The 27,107-nt window shown below is 42.5% G+C and overlaps 1 protein-coding gene across 3 annotated transcripts in view; it reads right to left on the bottom strand.

The window, feature by feature from the left end:
• Window positions 1-576: 576 nt before the first annotated feature.
• Window positions 577-27,107, bottom strand: part of cars1 (cysteinyl-tRNA synthetase 1) — a 103,955-nt gene continuing 77,424 nt past the window's right edge. For all 3 annotated transcript variants that reach the window (XM_068046074.1, XM_068046075.1, XM_068046073.1), the window contains 9 exons: window positions 24,879-24,976; window positions 20,273-20,462; window positions 17,003-17,071; window positions 15,155-15,236; window positions 12,889-12,969; window positions 10,728-10,795; window positions 8,791-8,850; window positions 5,768-5,851; window positions 577-1,485 (listed from right to left, as the gene is read on the bottom strand). In XM_068046074.1, coding sequence (XP_067902175.1) covers window positions 1,351-1,485; window positions 5,768-5,851; window positions 8,791-8,850; window positions 10,728-10,795; window positions 12,889-12,969; window positions 15,155-15,236; window positions 17,003-17,071; window positions 20,273-20,462; window positions 24,879-24,976 — 867 coding nt within the window. In that variant the 3' untranslated portion in view covers window positions 577-1,350. The remainder of the gene's footprint in view (window positions 1,486-5,767; window positions 5,852-8,790; window positions 8,851-10,727; window positions 10,796-12,888; window positions 12,970-15,154; window positions 15,237-17,002; window positions 17,072-20,272; window positions 20,463-24,878; window positions 24,977-27,107) is intronic.

Here is a 27,107-nt window from a genome sequence, read left to right as displayed (position 1 = left end):
GGCACCGCACTTTAGGAAGGATGTGAAGGCTTCAGAGAGCGTTCAGAAAAGATTTACCAGAATGGTTTCAGGGATGTGGGACTTCAGTTTTGTGGATAGATTGGAGAATCTGGGGTTATTCTCTTTAGAGAAAAGGAGTATGAGAGATTTGATAGGGGTGTTCAAAATCAGGAGAAACTAGACAGTAAAAAGAGAGAAACCGTTCCGATTGGTGGAAAGGTCAAGAACCAGAGGAGACAGATTTAACGCGATTGGCAAAAGACTTAAAGGCGACGTGAGGAAAAACTTTTTTTTACGCAACAAGTGGTTACAATCTGGAATGTACTGCCTGAAGGAGTAGTGCAGGCAGATTCAAATTGTGGCTTTCAAAAGGGTATTGGATAAGCACCTAAATGGCTACAGGGAAAGGACTGGGAGTGGGACTAGCTAAATCGCTCTTGCAGAGAGCTGGCATGGGCTCAATGGGCCAAATAGCCTCTTACTGTGCTGTAACCATTCAATGATTCTGTGAGCAGAAAAAACACTATTTCAAAGTGATACAAACAGCACATCTTATTGCAAAGAACTCACATCAACTACTGAAGCATCATTTATTAATCAAAGAAGCGTTAGTTAAAATGACAGCAAAATACATAATTGGTGGACAGAAACTGATTTATCTTGCCTATTAAAAGGAAAGACGGAAAATATCGAGCCATTCGCATGTTCTCCCTCAAAGTGCTCCAATCAATGACATGACTAAGAACTGGCAAGAGCAATAAAGCAAAAATTGTATTTTTTGAATTTTGTACTCATGGAGTGATGTTGGTGCTCAGAATTAAATTCTTTGCATTTCCGTCACATTGTCCAAATCACTCACTCCGAGCTCCTTCTATTCAGTTCCAATCTTTAAGAGCACCAGACAGTTTAACACTTCTCTACACCAGCCATCCTGTGGCCTAAGTGATATTGCCAATTACTGTCAAATGAGGACCTTTTATGAGGAATTGAATTGAAGTTACATTGCCGAAAACTCATCATGGCCGGACAGAAGTGATTTCTATACCTTTAACCTAGGATGTCTTTCCATCTAGGTCCCAACTATAAAAGGCTAACATGCTATGCCATCCAGTCTCTCATCACATCAATTTAAATTCTTTGTTGAACAACAGCAAAGTCAGCTGTTCAGACTCTCTCAATTTTATTTGCTTCCATTAGTTGATTTCTCATGGCACTTCTCATTGTCAAAAGTAAAAATGTCTCTTTATTCATTCAGAATATAAACAGACTTTTCATTGTCTTCATTCAATCCCTGTCATTTCTTGTGCTGCTTCTTTCTGTTGTTAGATACGCAGGGATTCACTAATGCATTTAGTTGGTGCTGCTATTCTGCAGCATTTGCACATACTCATTATACAGTTCCTCCTGAGTTTCATAAAGTTTTTTAAGTTTCTTGGTCTGTCCCTTGCTGAGTTCCTTGCCCTCGATATCGTGAGTTGGAACCCCCTTGAAGAAAATAAACACTAACTTTAGAATTTAGAACTCACTCTGATCAACAGTATAAGGAAAGCAGAAAAACAGGACTATTTTGTCCATCAAGCTTGTTCTTCACAGTAAACTAATCACTATCATTGAATCTAACCAACCCACTTAATCTCTTTGAAAGGTTTTGCAATGTTTCTTCCCAGTAACACAGCAAAAATGTGGCGCATTTAGTAAGTAGTTGAGTCAAATAGACCATGTAGGTCCCAGTTCCATGCCTCTGTCTCATCTCAACCAGAACTGCAGCTGTGCTGCTACAGTTAGCCTCAGGGCCTCTCAGGAGCAGTCAGGATTGAGCTCAGCTGTGATGCAATCCACAGATTTTGCTTGTATTATCAAGCCCAGGCTCATACTGGCTACCTGGACAAAGTACTGGAGGATGCCTGTTACCACAGACTCACAGGATGATACAGCACAGAAGCTATTTGGCCCATTGTGCCTTTTCGGTAGAGCTATCCAATTATTCTTACCTCCCCGCTCTTTCCCCAAAGCCCTGTACATTTTTTGCCTTCAAATATTTATCCAGTTTTCTTTTGAATGTTACTATTGAATCTGCTTCCACCACCAGACTGTGGAAAAATGTTTCCTTGTGTCGCCTCTGGTTCTTTTGCAAATTACTTTAATCTGTGTCCTCTGGTTACCCACCCTTTTGCCACTGGAAACAGTTTCTCTTTATTTACGCTATCAAAACCATTCATGATTTTGAACACTTGTATCAAATCTTCTCTGTTCCTAGCAGAAGAACCCCAGCTTCTCCAATCTCTCCACATAAGTGAAATCCCTCATCCCTGGTACCATTCTAGTAAATCTCTTCTGCACCCTCTCCAAAGTTGTGACAATATTCCTAAAGTGTGATGTCCAGAATTGAACACAATACTCTGGCTGAGGCCAAACCAGTAATTTATAAAGGTTTAGCACAAGTTCCTTGCTTTTGTATTCTGTTCCTCCATTAACAAAGCCAAGGATCCATTTTTAAAAAAACCCTTCTTAACTTGTCTGTCATCTTCAAAGATTTGTGTAGATACACCCTAAGATGTCTATTTTTGCACCCCCTTTAACATTCTTTGCTCCTCATTCTTTTTACCAAAATGCATCACTTCACACTTCTCTGCTTTAAATTTTATCTGCCATGTGTCTGCCCAATTCACCAGTCTATGTCCTCCTGAAGTCTGTTACTATCCTCTTGCTTATGTTGATTACATTTGAGCTTTGAATCATCTGCAAATTTTGAAATTATGCCCTTTATACCCAAGTCCAGGTCAAAATACTACCCGCTGGGAACATCAGAGTATACCTCCCTCCAGTCAAAAAAAGCTGTTCACTACTGCTCTGTTTTCTGTCCCATTAAGCTAATTTTGTATCCATGCTACCCTTGTCCCTTTAATCCCATCAGCTTTAATTTTGCTCAAGTTTAATAAGTGGGACTGTGTTAAATGCCCTTTGAAAGCCCATATCCTCATCAACCACAGTATCCTCATCAACCCTCACTGTTACTTCATAGAACTCCATCTATTTGCCTTTAACAAATCCATGCTGGCCTTCATTTATAAGCCTATACCTTTCTAATGCCAATTAATTTTGTCCCAGATTATCATCTCTAAAATTTCCCCGCCACCATTAAGCTGACTGACCTATAGTTGCCAGCTTTATCTCTCTCTTCTTTCATTAAATAGGATGTAATATTTGCAGTCCTCTAGTCCTCTAGCACCATCCCCATTTCCCAGAAGGATCAGAAGATTACATCCAGAGTCTACACAACTTTTACCCTTCTCTCAGTAACCTAGGACCCATCCCATCTGGACCGGATGACTTTTTTACTTTGAAGACTGCCAACCTTTTGAGAACCTTCTCTTTAACTATTTTTATCCTATCTAATATCAGCACTGCCTCCTCCTTCACTGCTACATTGGCAGCACCCTCTTCCCTAGTGAAGACAGATGCAAAGTACTCATTTAATACCTCAGCCACGTCCTCTACCTCCACAAGGTCCTTAATTGGCCCCACACTTTCTTTGACTACTCGTGTTTCTCTTTTGGGTTGCCTTTTGTTACCCACTAATCTAGTCTCATTCTCTCTCTTTGCCCCCTGATTCCCTTTTTTAGATCTCAGTTCAATTCAATTTCAGTTTATTGTCCATACGGAAATTCATTGAGTACATTGCTCATTCATTAAAATTACATATGAATAATAAAAAGAAAGAGAATTACCCTATCACAAAATGTCTAACCTGATTAAAATATGTTAAAAACGAATTCCAGTACATTAAAATAATCAATGAGTCCCATCATGAGTGCGTATCCTAATCCATTCATCAGGCTGCTGTTCAAAGTTCATACAGAAAGGCACGAATGAGTTCAAGAACCGATCTGTCCTGCATCTAAGAGATTGTAGCTTTTCCCTGAACGCGTTCAACAGTAATACTGAGACGAGGGATGATTCTACCCTTCATAACACTCTTTACTTTCATCAAAATTCTTCGAGCTGATTTTGTTAAGAAAGATCTGCTCATCAAATACCCTTCCTACCTGGTTCAACAATCTGTTCTCTGCATTCCTAAGATAACAGTGTCAGGAGAGACATCCAAAAAAGGATAGCACTCTCAACACCAGCCGTATAGAAGAGTTTCATGATTGTGGGATCTACTCGAAAGGATTTTATCATTTTGAGGTAATATAATCATGTATGTCCCTTGGCCATCGCATCTCATCTGTACTTTCCATATTCACCTTGGTTCTCTACTGTATTCTGAACCTTACAGTTGTCATAAGCCTCCTTTTTCTGTTTTATTTTAGGTCTTGTTCCAGAAGGTTGCAGATGTCAGCAGTGACCTACCATGATAGCCTGATCCTCCTGAAGCACTGGTGGTCAGACATGTCAAGAGAGCTAATCATCTGCCTGGAGACCCTGTGTTAGGTGTCTCACCTCTTTTCAACTTGATCTCGGTGTCCATCCCCTCTGCCCTATGGAGGGTCATGCTGCTGAGAAAGCAGCTGGGGCTCCTGCTGGTGTTGTTTCTCCTTTCGTTCCTGATCAAAGGTGCAAGGTGGAACTGCATAAATTCTCCCATGATAGCAGGGAAGTGTTGCTGAGGGTGAGTGAGTTCCAAATAGGTGGCAATCACCTGTCAAGCACTGAAAGCATTCCTCAGAGAGAAGTGCTTTGAACAGCAGCCTCTTACCTGGTGTTGGCAGAGCTCTTCAGTTTCACTGATCAAAGTCTTTTCAGCTTGTCAGTTTCACTGAAGAAGCTCTGCCCGCTGCGCACTCGCCTCAGTGACCACTGTGGAAACAGGTGCCCTGGCTTGGAAATCCAGAATTGAAGGTTAAAATAGTACTTAATTTTGGCGTTCTGACCAATTCATAGGGGTTCCCCGCTCGCCTCAGAACCCACCCTGGTGAAACCTAGAAAAGGGCGGGATGATGTCAGGATCCTGACCCAACATCACACTTACAGGATTTAACTCCCTGTACGCATCCAAACCCGTCTCCCCTTGCCTGGGAAAATTCCACCCGCTGTGTCAGAAGTGTAGTATGTCATGATACTTTTGACTCAAGTTCTTGCAGCATAATCAAGGCATTAGATTTGATTGATGGAACAGATCATCACCAAGTGCAAAAATTGTTGATTAAAGTTTTCAAAGAAATGGCCACAGCAAGGAGTTCTGGTGCTCAGGCTTGGATCCAAAGCATGGGGAGGTGAAAGAGGCCCGAGAAGATGAATGCTTTCTCAATGACTCAGCAAATTAGGGAAGTGAGTATCTGGTCCCTATAGACCAGAAAATTAACTCCACTCAGTTAGCTGATAGGGGAAACTAAATACAGCCAGAGTTACTCCTCCCAAATGCTATCCACTAATTCATGCAGAGAGTACATCTGTCTGAACATCAACTGAGAATGGGTCAGGTTTAGCTGAGTTTTCGCACTAGTAGATGAATTCAGTGACACTTATCTGTGAAGGATATTTAGTTATGGAGGCATCACAGTCGATCATGTTCTCAGCTGTCCCCCACACATACACATTACAGCAAGAGTCATTGTACAATGATCAGGAGCAGCATCCTTAGCTGATGTTCCTGTACGTGCTGAGGGATGCTGAAACAACTGTAATACCCCAACCACTCTTCTGACTGAGATCAGCTAACTCAGTACAGAGATTGAACATAGATCTTTCTGGTCTATATACCTATTTTAGACACTGTCTACCCAAGGCAGTAGGTAAACTCAGCTCCATACCATTTAACACTTACATTTTCATCAAACTTGGAATACTTGTCTTTTTCTAATCTGAACAGCTCACTGGGAGGGACTTTCATCTTGGCCAATTTCGCTGCCTGCGGGGAGATAAATAGTATATGTTAGTCAGTCAACATTCCTTTAACAACTCCTGCATTTATGCAACAGGATCCCCTATAGCAGAAGCAAATGGAAATCGAATTGTTTGCTCTGGCTTCTGTTGTCACTTGTACAACTGCACTGCTCCACAACACATACATGAGGTGGTAAGTACAACCACTGTTTAAAAAGGAATAAACCCTTTTGTGGTCAAATAAGATGAAGGGAAAGGGGAGCAACTGTGAGCCCCCCTCCTCACCTGGCCGTAACATTACCTTGTAGAGACAGCACTGGGCAATGCATTCCAGTGCCTGATTTATGATGTACAACTCATCTCTGAGCTTTCTCATTGGTTCTTTCACTTCACTCTCAGATTCCTGAGGGAAAATAATTATGTTTGAGCTTTTGGATCAGTTGATTGTGCAGAAAAACCCTTGACCTTTCCCATTGCTTCAGTTTTCATGCTTTTTAGTCTTCCAGGAGAGACAATTTCAGCTGTGGCATTTCCCTGCTCCCCAAATTCAGCCACCACTCTACTGTCTCCTTATCCCTGTTACCTCCAGGGTTGAAAGGTGCTCGTACTGTATGAAAAGCTTCAGACTTCAACTGTTGCTTAGGCCGCTCCCCTCCCTACTCCTGAGAAGAGCTTGTATAGATTTAAAAGAACCTATGACAGCCTGTTCCTCCCTCTTTGCTCAGCCACTCCCTTTCCTGCTATCTGGGGACTCTGATTATTATGGGCCTTAGAATTTTCCTATACATTTCTGCTCACTCTTGAGCCTCCACACTTATCTTAATTTGCAGAAGTTGTGTCCGACTAGACTTTGCTTGTCTCTGACCCCAGGCTTTTAGATCCTTTACATGAATATATTTATAATCACAAACTCTTTGGAAAAATCAACTGCACCTAATGGTAAGATTTTTCTTCATCTGAAGAGTTTATGTTGTACTAAAAGACATACTGTTGCAGTTTAGGGCATTTTCTACAATCCATTAAATATAGGAACATAAAAAAGACAAGACCCAAGCTAGAAAAGGAAATCCATTCGACTTATCTCAGCTCATCTATCTAGAAAGAGTCTACAGCCTACCTGTCACAATGTCCAACTATTACTTAAATGATCCAAGGTGTTTACCTCAACAACCATATTTGGAAGCACATTCTACGATTTGCTCTGTCAAGATGACCTTCCTGACATCAGATTTAAATGTGTATTTTATTAGTTTCAATCTGTATCCCCAAGCCCTAATGTGATGGGTTGGTTTGAGATGAATTATTTTAACTCACTTCATTTTTGTGTTTCTAACAATTTCAGAGTATGAGTTGATCTTCCATGGAGTTGCTGGCAGGAAGCAAATCCAAATGTAATCTTCAGATGAGGCAATCTCAGTAGACAGAGAGTAACTGGACCAGAGTGTGCACATGTTCCCATTTTACGGTCATATGTTCTGTCATTACTTTTATATGATACATTGATGTTATATTATTTATAAATAGCAAAACTTAGGATAATTTAGGATGGAGAAGTAGAATTGGTTGGAGCATTGAAGTTTTTCTGTGGTAAAAGTGGAGGGGTTGGGAAGACATGAAACAGATGCTATTGGGAGGAGGGTGTAATAACAACATTGTGATTTATATAGGGAGATTCCATTATAAATGGACAAAGGAATTTATAATGGAAATGTTGACATAAAAATGTGACAAAAACAGCGTGGCAAAAAGTAAGGTTTGGAGACAGGAAGTACAAGCAAACAAAATTTTAAATATAGATATCCAACATCTGCTCAAAAGAGGAGAAAGAATGGGGAAGACAAACAAAACTGCATAAGAGACTTCATGGTGCTACATTTCAAAATCTCCAATTTCCCCATGATCTGCACGTGTTACATTGATAAACTGGTACCTGGACTAAGCCAACTACAATAGTTTGCAGGCAAAGGGGGGAAGGAGAGCTGCCAGTCACCTTGTTCTCAATCAAGTAGCCTACATTTTTATTGATCTGCATTTGGAGTGACAGTGGACTTCTATTTAAAGGTCAAAGGATTGTCAAGGAAGCACGATACATCCTGTGATATTTGATGGAATGAAAAGCTAATGATTCAAGACAAGGACTTAAACTATTTAAGCAAGAGGTCAACTATGAGCAGGTATTGCTAAATCTGAATGAGCTTTTCCTGTGATTCTGTATCCTTCTAAAAAGATTGAACTTCCCCCAAAAAATCAAATATTGCAAGCATCAGGCACCTGAGGGGAGGGGGATGAGGTAGGTAATCACTGTAACTGAAATCAGAATGCTAAGGGTGCTATTAACCTTCGGCAGGAGTTTCAGTTGCATATTTTGGTATTGTAAGTTAAGCATAAGCATGTAACAATCCCAACCTCCCATAATCTGGTTGCCACCCAACACCCATATATGCACATTTTTCATTAGGAAGGATCATTGAGTTTAAATGAGATGAAGCCCCGCTGGTTGATTTTCCCTGCCCTCGCTGGGAAGTGCCAATTATACTGTCCTAACTCACACCCCAGTTGAGATCAGCTAATTCAGTAGACTGGAAATCAAACCTAGTACATTTATGGTCAGCTGCTCTCTGGGATTCCAACATCCAGTGCTGTTTTAATGTAAATGTCTCAAACTGCTGACTCTTCACTGCAAGGTTGGAGTTTAAGCCAATATAAAGGTAAAATTAAAGTATCTGCATTGAGCTATGTATGTGATCAGCCAGATTCTTGCTCTCTACTTCCCTCTTTTAATTGAATTCATCTTGGGGTATGAATGTCGCTGACAATGCCAGCATTTATTGCCCATCCCTAATTGCCCTCAAGAAGGTGGTGGTATGATGCCCATCAGAACAGATTGAACAGACCAGACAAGTTGTGTAAAACCAATTGCACAGGCTGGTGCAGCTGCTGTGACAGCATGTGTCAACTCCCCACCTCCTGTTCTCGCTTTTTCTGGGCTGCCTCTTCCTTCTTCCTCTTTTTCTCCTCTTCAATCTGTTGAAGAAACAGCAGAGATAAAAGGCTTCAATTATGATAAAATTAATCTTTTCTATTTACAAACAGGTAATAAAATCAATGTTTCTCACAATGCAAAGTGTCTCCATGTTACATCAATCCTTTGTGCCATATTTTCCATCTGATTTCTCTCCAGAAAACACTGGCTCTCGTTGAATGTGGTTCTACAGATATCATAGCCTTCTGATACTTGCCCAAATGGCCAGTCTCAATGCTTGAGCTTATTCAGTGTCAGCAGCGTGCTGTACTGTGCAGAAAATTACTGAGCCCGATCACAAACGTATAAAGATTTCCCATGGCGGGGATGGGGTTGACGGGGCAAGTGTGGTGGCGGTGAGAAGGTTGGTGAAAAGCGCGAAGTAGCAAGAAACCTGTATCAACAGCTCCTTAGTTTAAGATGCTCAAATAAATTATATAACTCTGGCTGCACTTAGCTAACTCAGTACTGATATTCTGATCTATGTGGTTTTCTCAACAAGAGGAGCAATCTACTTCATCTTTAATTATCAGAAACAAAACAACAAAGAAGTTCGACTCTTGCAGGCCTAAAAAACCTGAGGCTCTCTATGGTCAGTGAGTTTACCAATGTGGAAAATTTTACTCACCAACTATATTGGTGGGGGCCAGGGAAATACTCAGCTTTAATGAAACTTAAGAATGAGAGAAAATGCTGGCTCGTCAGCATAAATGCCTGTCACTCTGATCTGCCACTATGGCTGATGCTCAATGAAACGTCCTGGCTGGCTCCGTGTTACAAAAGGGATACTCAGTCTGAGCCAGATTCCAAGAAAATCAAGTGGTCCAAGCGATTAACGAGCTACAAAAGTCTGCCTGTCCTACCCAACATAATATTGAACGGCGTTCTGATGAAAGGTCATCGACCTGAAACATTAACTCTGTTTTTCTGTCCACAAATGCTGCCTGACCTGATTCCAGAATTTTGTTTTTTATTTCAAATTTCCAGCAACTGCAGTATCTTGCTTTTGTAATATTGAAAGGGGACTGGGGTAGGGCCCTGTTGAAGAAGGATTAATCCTCCTGTTGTAACATACATTTCTCTGTAAGGCAATACAGACGTTTGACTGGATTTTGTTGAGCTCCTGACATTGGGGAGATCGTACTGTGCCCAATCTTCCCGACGGCAGTGAGGCTCTGTGGTGGCCCCCCAGCTGCTTGGTGATGGTACCCAACTTTAAATAAAGGATAGGCATGCATTTACATACTTTTCACCGAGATCTTGCCGGCTGTCTGTGATCTTCCGTGCCACGGCCAGCACTCATGTGCCTTCACTTTCCTGTCCAGGAACAGCTGGCACCACTGAGGTGGGGAACTTAGGATTTTTAATGAAGTGGGGTGTTGGGGGAATGCGGTCAACTCTGCATTTCTAGTGTTTGGGGGAAGGGGCGAGCTCTACACTTTGTACAGTTGGGGGAGAGGGGCCAAATCAAAAGTGTTTTGGTGGGGTGGGAAAATGGGTCAGAAATTAAGTTTCAGTGTATTGGCCGGTGGTTGGGGGGGGGGGGGGGGGGGAGGTGGAGAGGAGAGGTATGGGGTTCAACTGTGCGGGTCTGGCAGCCCTTTAAAATTGGCACCAGTGCCTGCTCAGAGGCAGTTGACGCCAATGCCGGCATCGCAGAGCCTGCCCCCACCATGTGATTGGAGACAGGTGGACTATCCTGCATATTAAATGAGCTGCCAGGCTCAAGATCGCGACGGCAGCAGGTGAATATAATTCAGCCCTTTATGGGCAACAGTTTGCACAGACCCTCAAACTGGGCTAATAGGCAACTTCTTCATTGTTTTGTGTTCCATTGGATACTTTTACTTTGTTAACATGGCAGAAATCAGCATTTTACCTTTTTCTTCTCTTCTCGCTCCCGCAGCAACGTCTCTCTGTCCACCAACTTCACCACAGTGGGTAGCCCTACAAAAGTAGGCCAAACCATCAGTAAACCTCTGCCTAAGCCTTTAGTCACACAAATTAACTTCTCCTTCCCTCATTTTCTGAAGGAGCTAACTGGTTGTAGTAGAGTACCATGGGATAGGCAGGCTTCCAAAACTTAAGCTTATGTAGCTATTCTTCATGTCCAAGCACAAGAACATTGGCATCCTATACAGCCAATTCAGTTCCTGCCCTCATTAAAAACCAATAATACTTTCTAGCAGGAGTGAGAATCAGGAGCAAAAACCCTTGCTAATTTTTTTTTCTCACCGCCCCAGAAGGTTGTGGGTTCAAGTCCCACTCCAGAGACTTGAGCACAAAAAGAAAACTAAGCTGAGATTCCAGGACAGCACTGAGGAAGTTCTGTGCTGTTGGGGGTGCCGTCTTTCAGATGAGACATTAAACCAAGACCTGTTTGCTGCCTCAGGTGGATGTAAAAGATTCCATGGCACTATTTCGAAGAAGAGCAGGGAAATTATCCCGGTTGTCCTGGCCAATATTTATCCCTCAATCAACATCACTAAAAATAGATTACCTGGGCATTATCACATTGCTGTTTATGGGAGCTTGCTGTGCACAAATTGGCTGTCATGTTTCCTATACTACAACAGTGACTACACATTGAAAGTGCTTCATTAGTTGTAAAGCACTTGGGGTGATCTAAGGTTGTGAAAAGCAACATATGTGCAAGTCTTTTTTTTAAACTAAGGCAAATTAGAACACGCCAACTGCTATCCCGGAATCTGTTGCTCAGTATGCTATGCCAGACAGCCAAATACTAAACATTAGCTAAAAAACAGCAGAAAACTGGAACAAAATCAAAAGAATGTTCCAAATTAACTAGGTTATGGCTTTTCAATTGTCCTGATCATGAATTTATTCATCCAATTTCTACCTTTCTACTGCAGATTACTGGTTAATAATCTCGATAAAGATTTCAAGCAGTTTTTTTTCTCTTCCTGCCAACAGCCCTACAGCCAACTGTAGAGCTCCAACTGAGCAGACTGGAATTAGAGTCATACAGCACAGAAACAGGCTCTTCAGCCCATCGTGTCCATGCTGGCCATCAAGCACCTATCCTAATCCCATTTTCCAGCACTTGGCCCGTAGCCTTGTATGCTATGGCGTTTCAAGTGCTCATCTAAATAATTCTTAAATGTTGTGAGGGTTCCTGCCTCTACCACCTCTTCAGGCAGTGCATTTCAGATTCCAACCACCCTCTGGGTGAAAAATTTTTTCCTCAAATTCCCTCTAAACCTCCTGCCCCTTATCTTAAATTTATGCCCCCTGGTTATTGACCCCTCCACTAAGGGAAAAAAGCTTCTTCCTATCTAACCTATCAATGCCCCTCATATTAAATCTGGTACTCTATTATCTATGTGACTCAGCTACTTACTGCATTAACTGGGCAAACTATAGAAACAACTCTTAAAAATCATCATGAAGTTACTCCAAAAGCACAGTGGGTAATTACACCATAGCAAAGTAAAGACGATTTGGGTTTAATCCCCGTTTGTGCTGAATTACCCGAATTCAGCTAGGGTAGTGATTATGAGCATTACAATTAGCCTTGGTGCCCTGCAACAGGAAGGGGGTGGATTTTTTAACTAAGGTTCCCAGCAATATTGTTTATTTCAGTGCAATAGGAAGTGTTCTTCTGGAGATTGGAATTAAGACACAAGCATATCCACAATTATCAAAAAAAATGCAATGCAGCAGGTAAGAAAACCATGGGGCCCTTTCTAGGAGGGAGCAGAAGGATGATGACAATGTTTCAGCAGCCTGGATGAAGGTTGAAAAGAGGATGATAAAAAAACAAGACCTCATGATCAGGTGATGACAAGTTATATTTCAAAAACTTGTAGGACGTAATAGGAAGGTAAGACAAAGGAAAGAAGGATCTTCTCAGCTTCCCAGTACTGGGAAAAATGGTATGATTATTGCGTTCAATGCTGTTGGGACACAATTATTTTGTTAGTGTGTGAAAATCTTATAACACACTCTGAAGTAGAACTTGTAAAATCTATAGATGGTAACCTGCAAGTTGACAAGACTCAGCATATTAGGCTTAGTACCTTCATGGTCCTCAAAACGGACACCAAGCTCTGGAAGGATGTTGTCTCGAAGGTCATCACAAAGCTGTAGAACCTCACTCACTGTAACACAGAAGGAGTTAGTCAGTGCATACCTATTTCAGACAGTGTTAGAATCATACAGTGCTTCTGTCTTCTAATCCAGAAAACAGAACGTGTCACAGTCCAAACTATTTCCTTCCCCTTCCTGCATGTCTACCAAGGTGAGAGATGTGTTTTGGGAAATACTTTTTTTAAACCCTTGTATTAGTATTAAGTAAAGCTCCCTCCACACCATGAAACACTCCCAGATGAACATAAGAACTAGGAGCAGGAGTAGGCAATTCAGCCCCTCGAGCCTGCTCTGCCATTCAATACGATCATGGCTGATCTCATCTCGGCCTCAACTCCACTTTCCTGCCCGTTCTCCATAGCCCTTCAACCCATGAAGTACAGTATGGATTGGATGGAAAGTGAAGCTCTCTTTACAGTACTCCAACAAAAGATGTCTTAACCCTAACCTCAAAGGAGTGCCTCCTGCTGCATCAGTATTACAGAGTTGTAGCTAGCACTACTCATGCTGGTCCATGATCATGGCAGTGTTAAATTCTGCATGACGGATTGGCACCAAACTGAACCAGGGCTGAAACTGCTAAAACTCAATTAACTTAGGACTAAACAGCAACAGACAAAATTCTCATTCAGTTAAATTGGATTGGATTCAACACCTGGGTCATAGTGATCAAAGGACAGTAAATTAATGAGCAATCCAATACCTCTTTATAACCATTCCGTATTGAGGACTCAAGTTTCTCAGTCTACATAATGAACATGCTTTGTGCCAGTTTTTCAAAGTTACACCATCTCAACAGCAACAGAACTCAATGACGTCATAACCTTGTTTGGGCGTGAACTGGTGATTCACATAACTCAACCAGGACTGTTATTCAACTTCGATTCCCCCCCTCCACACCCCCCCCACCAAGTCACGAAGACTATCTACGGCATGATAAATTGCTTTATAAGTATTTTGTTCAGTCACATCCCCCCTCAACCCTCATTCACTTCCCTGAAGGAGTTGTTTTTTTAAAACTTTTTTTAAACTAATAACTTTGGGAGGGAAAGGAGAGAGTTTTTGTTTAGATGAAATGTTGTGGAACACTTTCCTGATTGCTTGTTTAATCCTATAACTGAACAGAGCAGGGACAAGTGGGACAAGGCGACTATGACCTGGCCACCTAAAATTCCGAATCATCCAATCCTGACCCATGCACACAACCATCCAATATAAAAAACACAAAATGTTGGAAATACAGTCAGCATTCATAAAAAAGGGACGTTGTGACAGATTATGAAGGAGTGCCTCATGAGGGTTATACTGCCTCTGTTGCTCCTTTATTTTGTTACCTCCATTGAACCTCCTTACAGTTCCTCCTACAGAAGGTACATGCCACAGCCAGTGGGAGAAGCTGATCCCCAAGTTACAGGGTTTGTTCCTTCTTGAGTGTGCAGTTTTCCTTCCCTACAGGGTTGTCACTGCAAAGACTTATTCCAAATAGCCGACAGGAGATTAATCCCTTGACATATTTAGAGTTGCAGGTGGCATCTATATCACTTGTCACTATGACCGATAATGTTTTAGTTTGCTTTTAAACAGTAAGTTCACTGATGGTCATCTGCTAGTATATCATGTACAGTTGATAGTGGTTCCAATAATATTGTGCATCTGGTGTAACCTGGTGTATGTTTTTTGGTAACAGAATATCCAACCAGTGTGATGGACACTAACTTCTTGATTTCCTAAAAGTATTTGACAAAGTTACGTACAAAAGGCTATTTAAGCTTAAAATGATGGAGTTTCAGGGTGAACCGGAGATTGTATAAGAAATTGGTTGAAGGATGGAAAGTAACGCCTACTAGTTAGAGGAGTTAGTCATGTTGGGGAACGAATAAGTGTTGAGTGGGGTGCCCCAGAGATCAAAACAGTGTCTTAGTAGACTTGCTGCTCAACACTGCAGAGCATCATATCAACAATGTAAACAAAATGCTGATCAATGCAGCCAAAACAAGTAAAAGCACAAGTCAAGGCAGTGATGCTCTGACTGTAGTGCTCTGCTCAGACCGCACCTTGTTGAAACACTACAATAGCCACCTAACCGGAGCTTCTCCAAATTGAGATTTGACCATGTCAGGCATTGGGAGGTTATCCATAAGCCATGCAAAACACAGCACATATGTTAATACAATAAGCTCATTTACTGTTCTGTACCTTTCATCGCACGGGCAATTTGTCGCACACTCTCACGGAAATCTGACAGCACCTTCAGGTAAGGCATCACAGTGGCTTCCACCTGCATGTAGAAGACAAAAAGTTAGAGGCAGCAGAACCTGACCAGTGGTTCTGTCACAGTCTTCCTGGCCTCATTAAACTATGACAATCTACCCCTACCCTGTTAACATAATGATGGCACTTCTTGGGTCCTTAACACAGTGACATCTCTTCTTGGCCCCATCACACACAGCTCGTCCAGTGTCTGCTACACAGTGACATCTCTTCCCAGCAACATTACACAGCATTTAACACCCTCATTGTAGATTGGCTGAAGAGTAACACTGTAGGTTTTAGACTTAGCTGAGTAGCAGCTTCCGAGTCAGAAGGTTGTGGGTTCCAGCCCGCACTCCTGGATTTAAGCACATAATCAAGGCTGACAGTGTCATGCTGTTGGCAGATGCCGTCATTTGAATGAGATGTTAAACAGAGACCCCATCTTCCTTCTCAGATGAACATGCATTGGTTCCTGGTCTTGATTTTAAAATTCTCTTCCTTGTTTTCAAATCCCTCCATGGCCTCACCCCTCCCTATCTCTGTAATCCCCAGCCCCACAACCCTCCAAGATATCTGCACTCCTCTAATTTTGGCATTCCTGAATTTAATTGCTCAATCATTGGTGGATTCCCCTTCAGTTGCCTAGACCCCAAGATATGGAATACCCTCCCTACATCTCTCTGCTTCTCCATCTCGCTTTCCTCCTTAAAGCCCATCTCTTTGGCCAAGCTTTTGGTCATCTGACCCAATATCTCCTTTTGTGGCTCAGTGTCATAATTTGTTACGTAATGCTCCTGTGAAGCACCTTGAGTTGTTTTATTATGTTAAAGCCGCTATATAAATATATGTTGTAAAACAATACACGACACTGTTTGAAGAGCAGGGGATTATCCTGGACAACATTTATACCTTAACTAACACCACCAAAAACATAAATATCTGGGCATTTATCTCACTGCTGCTCGTGGGATCTTGTTGTCCACAAATTTGCAGCCACGTTCCCCAATAGCAGTTATACTTTGAAAGAACTTAATTGGCTGTAAGCACTTTGGTGATGCCAAGGTCATGAAAAGAGCTATATATAAATGCAAATTTGTTCTATCTAGAACGTATTTTTATTACTATTCTGTGTCAAAGCATCAGCAGCCTCTGATTGTGGCACTTCTCTTGAATTAATTATTCTTCTGTACTGAAAAGAGATAGCAAGCAAGACTTTATAGGATCATAGGAAATAGGAGCAAGAGTAGGCCAACTGGCCCCTTGAGCCTGCTTCACCATTCACAGATCACAGAATTGTTACAGTGCAGTGTCCACACCGGCTCTCCGAAAGAGCAATTTACTCAGTTCCATTCGCCCGCCTTCTCCCCGTAACGCTGCACATTCTTCCTTCCCAAATAGCAGTCCCTTTTGAATGCTTCAATTGAACCTTCCTCCACCACATTCTCAAGAGTGCATTCCAGAACTTAACCACTCTCTGCATGAAAAAGCTTTTCCTCATGTCACTTTTGCTTCTCTTACCAAATACTTTAAATCTCATTCTCGATCCTTTTGCAAGTGGGAACAGTTTCTCTAACTACTCTGTCCAGACCCCTCATGATTTTGAATACCTCTACCAACTAGATCATGGCTGATCTTCGACCTCAACGCCATTTTCCTGCACCATCCCCATATCCCTTGATATCTTTAATACTTAGAAATCTATTGATATCAGTCTTGCACAAACTCAATGACTGAGCCCAGTCATTGTCCGTATTTGGACCCTTTTATAAGAGAGACTGAACCAATACCTACATTTAAATTCTGGCTGCCTCCTCCAACAGGGAATCCAATTGGTTCTTCACCTTCTATTGCTCCAAAAATCTGGTTAATAAAAGAAAACAATGAGATGATCAAACTTAAGGCTTTCTTTCCTACTCCCAGGCCTATCAACAAAGCCCGGCAGTTATTAGTATTTACCACTCACTCCTCAAAAGTGCAATTCATTCAGGATCTGAATCAGTTAGGCTTGTCATTCAAATGAAGATCCATTGATGGATCAATTAGTACGCACATGTCATACTGGCCCACAAGAACAGAAGATCAAATATTCTGAATTAGTTGACATGTAGCAGGGTGAGAAGTTGGGCTGTTCCAATTGGCATCAGTGCCCTTGGGCTAGGGTGGGGAAAATTCAGCCAGGGTTCCCACTCCTGATCGTTATCCACAAACCCTCTCTGGAGAGTGCACATATGCGATTGTTAGGATCATATTTGACTGTGATATCACCCATGGTCCAATAACCTGGGGAAGAGCATTATAGCTATGTCTAATTCTGCCTAGGCACACATGAAGAATAGTCACTTGGGCGAGGTGTTAGAGGATAGCCACCTCTCTGTGGTCTCATAATCTAGGAGCAGTTTGGCAGCAGCAGGGGAGGATTGGAAAAATAAAGGAAACAGACATGCAGAACACGTAGAAACAGATTTTATGAGACAATTGTAGGTGTCACGAGTTGAGGAAATCTAATGGTGCAGCCTGTCTATTTTCAGGTGAAAGTAATTTATTGAGGCTCAACAGCAATTGAAAACAAAAAACGTGAGTCAAGACCACCAAAGTAATAGAAAGGAAGGATCAGATTATAAAAACAAAAATACTACTGGAAACACTCAACAGGTCTAATAGCATCTTGGAGAGAGAAACATTGGGTGAAATTTTATGAATGCTGCGATGTTCCTGATGGCAGGGCTAGAAATCCCCAGCATCACAGATGCCAGTCTTCAGCCAATCCAATTCACTCCACGTGATATCAAGAAACGGCTGAAGGCACTGGATACTACAAAGGCTATGGGCCCTGACAATATTCCGGGTGTAGTACTGAAGACGTGCTATAGAACTAACTGCCGTGCCCCTAGCTAAGCTGTTCCAGTACAGCTACAACACTGGCATCTACCGGCAATGTAGAAAATTGCCCAGGTATGTTCTGTACACAAAAAGCAGGACAAATCCAACCCGGCCAATTACCACCCCATCAGTCTAATCGCGATCATCAGTAAAGTGATGGAAGGGGTCAGCGACAGTGCTATCAGGCGGCACTTGCTTAGTAAAAACTTGCTCACTGAGGCTCAGTTTGGGTTCTGCCGTGGTCACTCAGCCCATGCCTCATTACAGATTTGGTCCAAACATGGACAAAAGAACTGAACTCCAGAGGCGAGGTGAGAGTGACTGCCCTTGACATCAAGGCAGCATTTGACCAAGTACAACATCAAGGAGCCCTAGCAAAACTGGAGTCAATGGGAATCGGGGAAAACTCTACACTGGTTGGAGTCATAGCAAGCACAAAGGAAGATAGTTGTGGTTGTTAGAGGTCAATCATCTCAGTCCCAGGACATTACTGCAGGAGTTCCTCAGGGTGGTGCTCTAGGCCCAACCATCTTCAACTGCTTTATCAATGATCTTCCCTCTATCATAAGATCAGAAGCGGGGACGTTCGCTGATGATTGCACAATGTTCAGTACCATTTGCGACTCCTCAGATACTGAAGCAGCCTGCGTCCATGTGCAGCAAGACCTGGACAATATCCAGGTTTGGGCTGATGAGTGTTAATTAACATTCAAGCCACACAATTGCCAGGCAATGAGTATCTCCAACAAGAGAGAATCTAACCATCTCCCCTTGATATTCAATGACATTACTTTAGCTGAATCCCCACTATCAACATCCTGGGGGTCACCGTGGACCAGCGACATAAATGCGGTGGCTACAAGAGCAGGTCAGAGGCTGGGAATTCTGTGGCAAGTAACTCACCTCCCAATTCCCCAATGCCTGTCCACCATTTACAAGAAACACATCAAGAGTGTAATGGAACACTCTCCACTTGCCTGGATGGGTGAAGCTCCAACAACACTCAAGAAGCTCGACACCATCCAGGACAAAGTAGCCCAATTGATTGGCACCCCATCCACCACCTTCAACATTCACTCCCTCCACCACTGACGCACAGTGGCAGCAGTGTGTACCATCTACAAGATGCAGTGCAGCAACTCAACAAGCGACCTCTACCACCTAGAGGGACAAGGGCAGATGCATGGGAACACCACCAACTGCAAGTTTCCCTCCAAGCCACACACCATCCTGACTTGGAACTATATCACCGTTCCATCTCAAAATCCTGGAACTCGCTTCCTTACAGCACTGTTGTACCTACACCCCAAGGACTGCAGCGGTTCAAGAAGGCAGCTCACCACCACCTTCTTGAGGGCAATTAGGGATGGGCAATAAATGCTGGCCTAGCCAGCGATGATCACATCTCCCAAATATAAGAAAAAACCTCCCTTGCTCTCCATGCACCTGATCGCCTCACCCTTCCCTCCCCAATTACCTTGCCCTGCTCCTCGATGCACCCGATCATCCCACCCTTCCCTGCCCTGCTCCTCCATGTAGCCTCTGCCCATGCCTTTGCTGCCATCCCTAAGGAAAGTCACCCTTGCTGTCGCCGAGCCTGGAGGCAAATGCCCATTGCAATGCTGGCCTGGGGGCAAATATCCATTAAAATGGTGGCGTTTAACAGATGAGTTAAAGAGAGAAGAGCAGAGGCTCGAGACTCAACTGCACAAATCCGACTGCTGCGCACCACGGTGAAACAATCGTGAATCAGGAGGCAAGGAAATATCGTTCGCCATTCACTTAATCTGGCAGGTAGGACTAAAAATTGTAACTATGCATATCGTAATGAGTATTCATGTTATTTAAATGAATGCAAAGCTGCAATCCACCACCATGCTGGTGGAACCCCGAAATGTCGCAAACCCGCCGCCGACTTAGTTCCTCTAAAATATCCCACCTAATTATATCACCATATACGGCACCAAATCAACCCTGGCGGACAGCATAAAATTCCCCCCATTAACTCTGTTTCTCGTCAGACTGAAAACGTTAACTCTGTTTCTCTCTCAGATGCTGTCAGATCTGCGGAGCATTTGCAGCATATTCTGTTTTTATTTCAGCTTTACAACATCCTCAGTGTTCAAGGATCAGATAATTGCCAGTATGACCAGTGCAACACATTGTGTCTCCCCATCTCACCTTCAGCATCTCAGTGAGGTAGGTTGCAATGGTCCTCAACAGAATGCGATTTGGTAGCTTCTTGTTGCTTTTCTTTGCTGCAATGTATGTGTTACACTGGCTCACAAGGGACCGCAGTTCTTCCATTACCGTACGTGTATCCACGTTATCGCACAGCGCCTGGTGCACAGCTGTCTTCTTCTCATAAAAGCTTCAATTAAAAAAATAAAGTTTTTCTTTTAAACAACAATAACACTTGGTTTGCACTTTCCTTTCCATTTTAAATCATTTAAAAAAAAGGATTTTACAACTATTGAGACGTGACTGAAATACCAAGAATTCAAATAATGAGAAAAGGCTTAAGAAATTGAGCCTGTTGATGAGGGACTAAATTCAGGACTCTATGAACACCACAGTGAAAATTCAATTTAGATGTTTACTGGTGAATAAAACAATGGGACAATTTCTTAACCCAAATAAAACTGGGAGGCAATGGTGAAGGAAGATGGGGGGGAAAAAAACAATTCCATCATTTGTCTGGTTTAAAATAGTATGTTCAAAAGAATGCCACTCTCGGGTTACATGTTCATTTACAAGCTAACATACTGACCAGAGAGACAAGGGTCCACAGTAACACACAAACCTTCCATAATATGTTAATATTTTAATTACAAAGCTGTTGTACTCAAAAACTCACTCTTTACTATTCAAATGATGTCCATCAACTACAGATTGTTGCTCATGTTTTGTGTAATTCACTTTGTGAATCTGATCAGGATGGATTGCTGTTGGAAAAAAGGGAACTCGTGGCTATAGTACCACGTCTCTCAACCCCTCCAGTTCCTCTATATTCACAGCCTGCTTGTCCAACATCCAGTCTTAGACGAGCTGCAATTTCCTCCAGTTTATCATTGGGAAGATCAAAGCTGCTGTCTTCAGCCAAAGCCAGAAACTCCATCCCCTCCCTGACCATTGTCTCAGGCCAAACCAGAGTGTTTGCAGTCTCAGCATCCTATTCAAGCTGTGTTTCCAACTCATAAACCTTCCATCACAAAGAACAGCTTCTTCCACCCCCGTCACATCACCCACCTCCATCCCTGCATCAGCTCACCTGCTGCTGAAACCCTCATCCAAGCTACATCAGCTCCAGTCCAGACTATTTCCGTGCTCTCCTAGACAGCTTCCCATTCTCGATCCTGCATGAACTTCAGCTCGTCTCAAACTCTGCTGCTCATATCTTAACACACACCAGGTCTTACTCACCTATCACCCATTCATCCCAACTAATGTTGGCTCCAGGTCCCATCATTCACGGCTGCACCTTTATACTGGAATTTCCTGCCAAATCCCCTCCACCTTTACGACCCTCCTTAAAACCCAAGCCTTCTGATCAAGCTTTAGGTCTCTCCTAATATCTCTTTCTTTGGCTTGGCATCTATTTGTTTCTAATTACACCTGTCAAGTATCTTGGGATATTTTTCTCTGTTAAAGGCACAATATAAATGCAAGGCACTGATGTTATTATAAATGCCAGAGAATTACTAAATATTACTTGGTTCAGTTTTGTCTGGCTTGGAGGAATAGAAGTGGAATATGGCTCCACAAGCATAGGCCTACATAAATCCAGCAAAAGACTAGATTCTGTTAGTTCACAATGGAACCAGACCATCATTTCTGAAAAGGATTTGTTTTATTCAAGTTCTGCAAGAAAGCTTTCCAAGGATCTTCTCTAGCTGTTTTTGCTATGCAACCCTTCATGAACTGCCAATCACATGAATATGCTAAAACCATATCTCACCCGAGAAGATAGCATCTGTACATTAAGTCCACCTGGAGAATGGCAACATTATAGACTTCTTGGCTGAATTCATACGAACGTATGGATTAGGAGCAGGAGCAGGCCACTCAGCCCTTCAAGCCTGCTCCGCCATTCAATAAGTTCATGGCTGAACTGATTACTCCACATTTCCACCTACCCCCGATAACCTGCCACCCCCTAGTTCTTTGGTGAGATCTAGCAGCTCAGCTATTCCTTACCAAAACAGACAAGACACTGGAGGGGGTGGGGGTGAAAGAGAGGGTGGGCAAGAGTTGTGGATAACAATATGCTTTAGTCACTGATTCCAAGAAAGCCACAGGGTTATGCACCAGCCAAACACAGTCACTCCATTTCCAGGGTACCAACACACTAAGCCTGTGGCACATAGTTTGAGGGAGCACATAGCCAGGGGAATGCAAGAGTTGTTAGATTTGAGATAATACTGGATGTCCTAGAGTCCGTGGTGATCAGTGGCACTATTGGTCCCGAAGACAAGATCATGCAATTCATTGTGGATTCCCAGAAACAAAAAGTTAACTTACAGAACAAATGCGTACCCTAAACCTGGCATGGAGGAAATCCTTGAAAAGCTCGGGGGTGCTCAGGATCTGAAAACTCTCCATCTGATAGAAGGTTGTTGGTAGGTATGGTTGAGTGCCAGAGTCCAGTTGTATACTACATTTGCTATTCAATCAGGTTGTTCAAGTTATGGTCATGCCCTTCCAACTGAAAATGCATCCAACCTATTCCAATGGGTGGTAAATCACATCATGACAGGACTGAGGAATTTTCCCTGATATATGTAAACAATATCATCCTTGTGGCAGATGGATTTCAATGCGGGCAAATGTGAGATTATCCATTTTGGACCAAAAAAGGATAGAGCAGGGTACTTTCTAAATGGGAAGAGGTTAAGTACAGTGAATGTCCAAAGAGACTAGGGGGTACAGGTGCATAAATATTTAAAATGCCACGAGCAAGTGCAAAAATAATCAAAAAGGCTAATGGAATGCTAGCCTTTATATCTAGAGGATTGGAGTATAAGGACACAGATATTATACAGCAGCTGTACAAAACCCTGGTTAGACCCCACTTGGAGTACTGTGGGCAGTTCTGGGCACCACACCTTAGGAAGGATATATTGGCCTTGGAGAGAGTGCAACGTCGGTTTACAAGAATGATACCTGGACTACAGGGGTTAAGTTACGAGGAAAGATTACACAATTTAGGCCTATTTTGGCTAGAATTTAGAAGGCTAAGGTATGATCTGATCGAAGTCTTCAAGATATTAACAGGAAAAGACAGGCTAGATAAAGATAAACTATTTCCACTGGTTAGAGATTCTAAAACGAGGGGGCATAGTCTAAAAATTAGGACCAGACCGTCAGGAGAGGTGTTAGGAAGCACTTCTTCACGCAAAGGGTGGTAAAGGTTTGGAACTCTCTCCCACAAACAGCAGTTGAAGCTTGAACAGTTGTTAATTTTAAATCTGAGATAGATAGATTTTTGTCAAGCAAAGATATTAAGGGATATGGGCCAAAGGCAGGTACATGGAGCTAGGCCGTGGATCAGCCATGATCTCACTGAATGGCGGGACAGGCTCGAGGGGCTGAATGGCCTACTCCTGTTCCTATCTTCCTATGTTCTTAGTTAGGGGATGAACACATCATTCATGATAATGTACTAACACAATTCAGTAAATGAAAGTATTACCGTCAAGGCCAAAAAATGAGACTCTGGCAAGCCTCAATATGGTATCTGGGTCACAGATGTGAGAAAACAACTGATCAAACAAACATGCACACCAGCATATAATGGGACTGATAAACAAAAACAGGTCCAGGCATTTATTTCTTGGTTTGGACTTTTACTGGGGGAATGCATATCAATCCAGGTCAGACTGTCCAACTGACGGAGGGAATAGCAGCTGTGGAAGGATTCCTGCACTCCTTCAATGATTCCTCCTCTCATACATCCATGACATGGTGGCAATGTTCAAAATAGCAAATAGCAACGACGCCTACAGTGTACGATCTCTAACTTGACCATGGTGCAGACACAGGAAAATAATATATTTCTAAACAGATTGTAATCAAATATGTTTACAAGTTTGTCAGAGCGGTGTCCAGATATCAGGAAATAATTCTGAAGATCAACCTAATTTGTACATGGAAATCTAGTCAAACTAATATAATAAACAAATGTGCTCTTTTATTAATGAATCTTCAGCATAGTGTATTTGAAAGTTGGGCATGCAGCAACATTTCATATTAGGGATTAAAGGGATGATGTGACAACAGCCATAATTCTTACGCATTCAAATGATTCAACAAGGATTTCAACAAATGTTCTTTTTTATATTATCCATACTCACTGCAGAAATATAATATGCCATTCAGGAGAGTAGAAAGGGAGAATATGAATAAACCCTGGCCAAATTTCTTCCCTCCTTTCAAAGAAGTGACTCCTTTTTGGTATACAGTTACATAGGCACTTAGGACCCACTGGAAAATGACCAGAAACAGAAGTCCTGGCTGATTTTTGTTCTCCCTCGCGCAGGGTCACCGAGGCCAATTATTGTTACCCTGGCTGAGACCAGCTAACAACACAAACCGGAATCAAAACTGGGATTTTTAGGTTTGTATGGTTCAATGTACACCACGCAGTGCTTTGTTCATTGAGCAATCAATGGAGTTGTAGCTGTTTAATTATTTCTACCCTCCCAGCAACGTATGATTACAAAAATCCCTTCCCTAAACTGTCGCATTGCTCTGACCAATGCCCACCCATGTGCAAGTTGATACTGACCGGTTATTGAGTGCCAGCTCCTCCTCCTGCCACTTCTCAAACTGTCCTGTGATATCTGTTGGGGTACGCAAAATATCCTTCACATTCAGGAAGAACTCCTGGAAAACAGACAGCATTGCTCTCAGAAAGACAAATAAACTGCAGGCATCTCATCATTAAGGCTATGTGCATTGGACTTCAACTGACTGTATTGCAGTATTAGGGGAGATGGTGGTATAGTAATAATGTCACTGAACTAGTAATCCAGAGGTCCAGGCTAATGCTTTGGGGATAAGGGTTCAAATCCCACCATGGCAGCTGATGGAATTTCAATTCAATTAATTAATTTTAAAAAATCTGGAATTAAAAGCTAGTCTCAGTAATGGTGCCATGAAACTACCATCGATTTAACTATCATCGATTGAACTATCATCAACTGTTATATAAAAAAATTGTGGTTCACTAATGTCCTTTAGGGAAGGAAATCTGCCATCCTTACCGAGTCTGGCCTAAATGTGACTCCAGACCCACAGCAATGTGGTTGACTGAACTGCCCTCTGAAATGGCCTAGCAAGCCACTAAGTTGTCAAGAGCAATTAGGGATGGGCAACAATGCTGGCTTTGCCAATAACGCCGACATCCCATGAAAGAATAAAACAAAAATGAGTCAACCATCATACCAACAGAGAATTAAAAATAACGCCAGTAGAAATACAAGGAACAAAGAAAAGCAAGCTACAAAAAGGATTAGAAAGGCTGTGAAGAAGTATGCATTTAAAAATGAACAAAAATAGATGTATTGGTAGCGAGGAAAAAGTCAATGTAGGGCTCAGGCAACAATAGATGATGGGGTCAAGTTTCTAGTGGACAGAATGGCAGATACTAAATAAGCATTTTGTTTCAGTTTTCATGAAGAGGTGGAAATTAAGATTGCAGAACCATCAGAACTGGTACAGAAGAGTTAGTGGAGGATACTAATCGAAGAGTGATGGCACTAAAGAACTATGCACATCACTGGGCGTTGATGGTTTCTGTGGAGAGGAAACATAGAAAACATAGAAAATAGCAGCAGGCGTAAGCCATTCGGCCCTTCGAGCCTGCTCCGCCATTCAATATGATCATGGCTGATCATCCAACTCAGTAACCTGTTCCTGCTTTGGTCCATACCCTTTGATCCTATTAGGCCCAAGAGCTATATCGAACTCTTTCTTGAAAACATACAATGTTTTGGCCTCAGCTGCTTTCTGTGGTAGCGAATTCCACAGGCTCACCACTCACTGGGTGAAGAAATTTCTCCTCATCTCAGTCCTGAAAGTTTTACCCCATATCCTTAGACTATGACCCCTGGTTTTGGACTCCCCCACCATCGGGAACATCCTTCCTGCATCTACCCTGTCAAGTCCTGTTAGAATTTTATAGATTTCTATGAGATCCCCCCTCACTCTTCTGAACTCCAGCGAATATAATCCCAACCGACTCAATCTCTCCTCATAAGTCAGTCCCGCCATCCCAGGAATCGGTCTGGTAAACCTTCGCTGCACTCCCTCTATAGCAAGAACATCCTTCCTCAGATAAAGAGACCAAACCTGCACACAATATTTCAGGTGTGGCCTCACCAAGGCCCTGTATAATTGCAGCAAGACATCCCTGCTCCTGTACTCGAATCCTCTCGCTATGAAGGCCAACATACCATTTGCCTTTTTTACCGCCTGTTGGATCTGCATGCGACTGATTCAGCGACTGGTGTACGAGAACACCCAGGTCTCACTGCATAGTCCCCTCTCTCAGTTTATAACCATCCTGTTTTTTCTACCAAAGTGGATAACCTCACATTTATCCACATTATACTGCATCAGCCATGCATTAGCCCACTCACTCAACTTGTCCAAATCACCCTGAAGCCTCTCTGCATCCTCCTCACAACTCACCCTCCTACCCAGTTTTATGTCATCTGCAAATTTGGAGATATTACATTTAGTGCCCTCAGCTAAATCATTAATATATTTTTTTAGATTAGAGATACAGCACTGAAACAGGCCCTTCGGCCCACCGAGTCTGTGCCGAACATCAACCACCCATTTATACTAATCCTACACTAATCCCATATTCCTACCAAACATCCCCACCTGTCCCTATATTTCCCTACCACCTACCTATACTAGTGACAATTTATAATGGCCAATTTACCTATCAACCTGCAAGTCTTTTGGCTTGTGGGAAGAAACCAGAGCACCCGGAGAAAACCCACGC

This window comes from Heterodontus francisci, chromosome 14 (assembly GCF_036365525.1).
Source record: "Heterodontus francisci isolate sHetFra1 chromosome 14, sHetFra1.hap1, whole genome shotgun sequence".
Lineage (NCBI taxonomy): Eukaryota > Metazoa > Chordata > Chondrichthyes > Heterodontiformes > Heterodontidae > Heterodontus > Heterodontus francisci.
The sequence above is the reverse complement of the archived record's forward strand: the minus strand, read 5'-3'. Positions and strand labels throughout refer to the sequence as shown.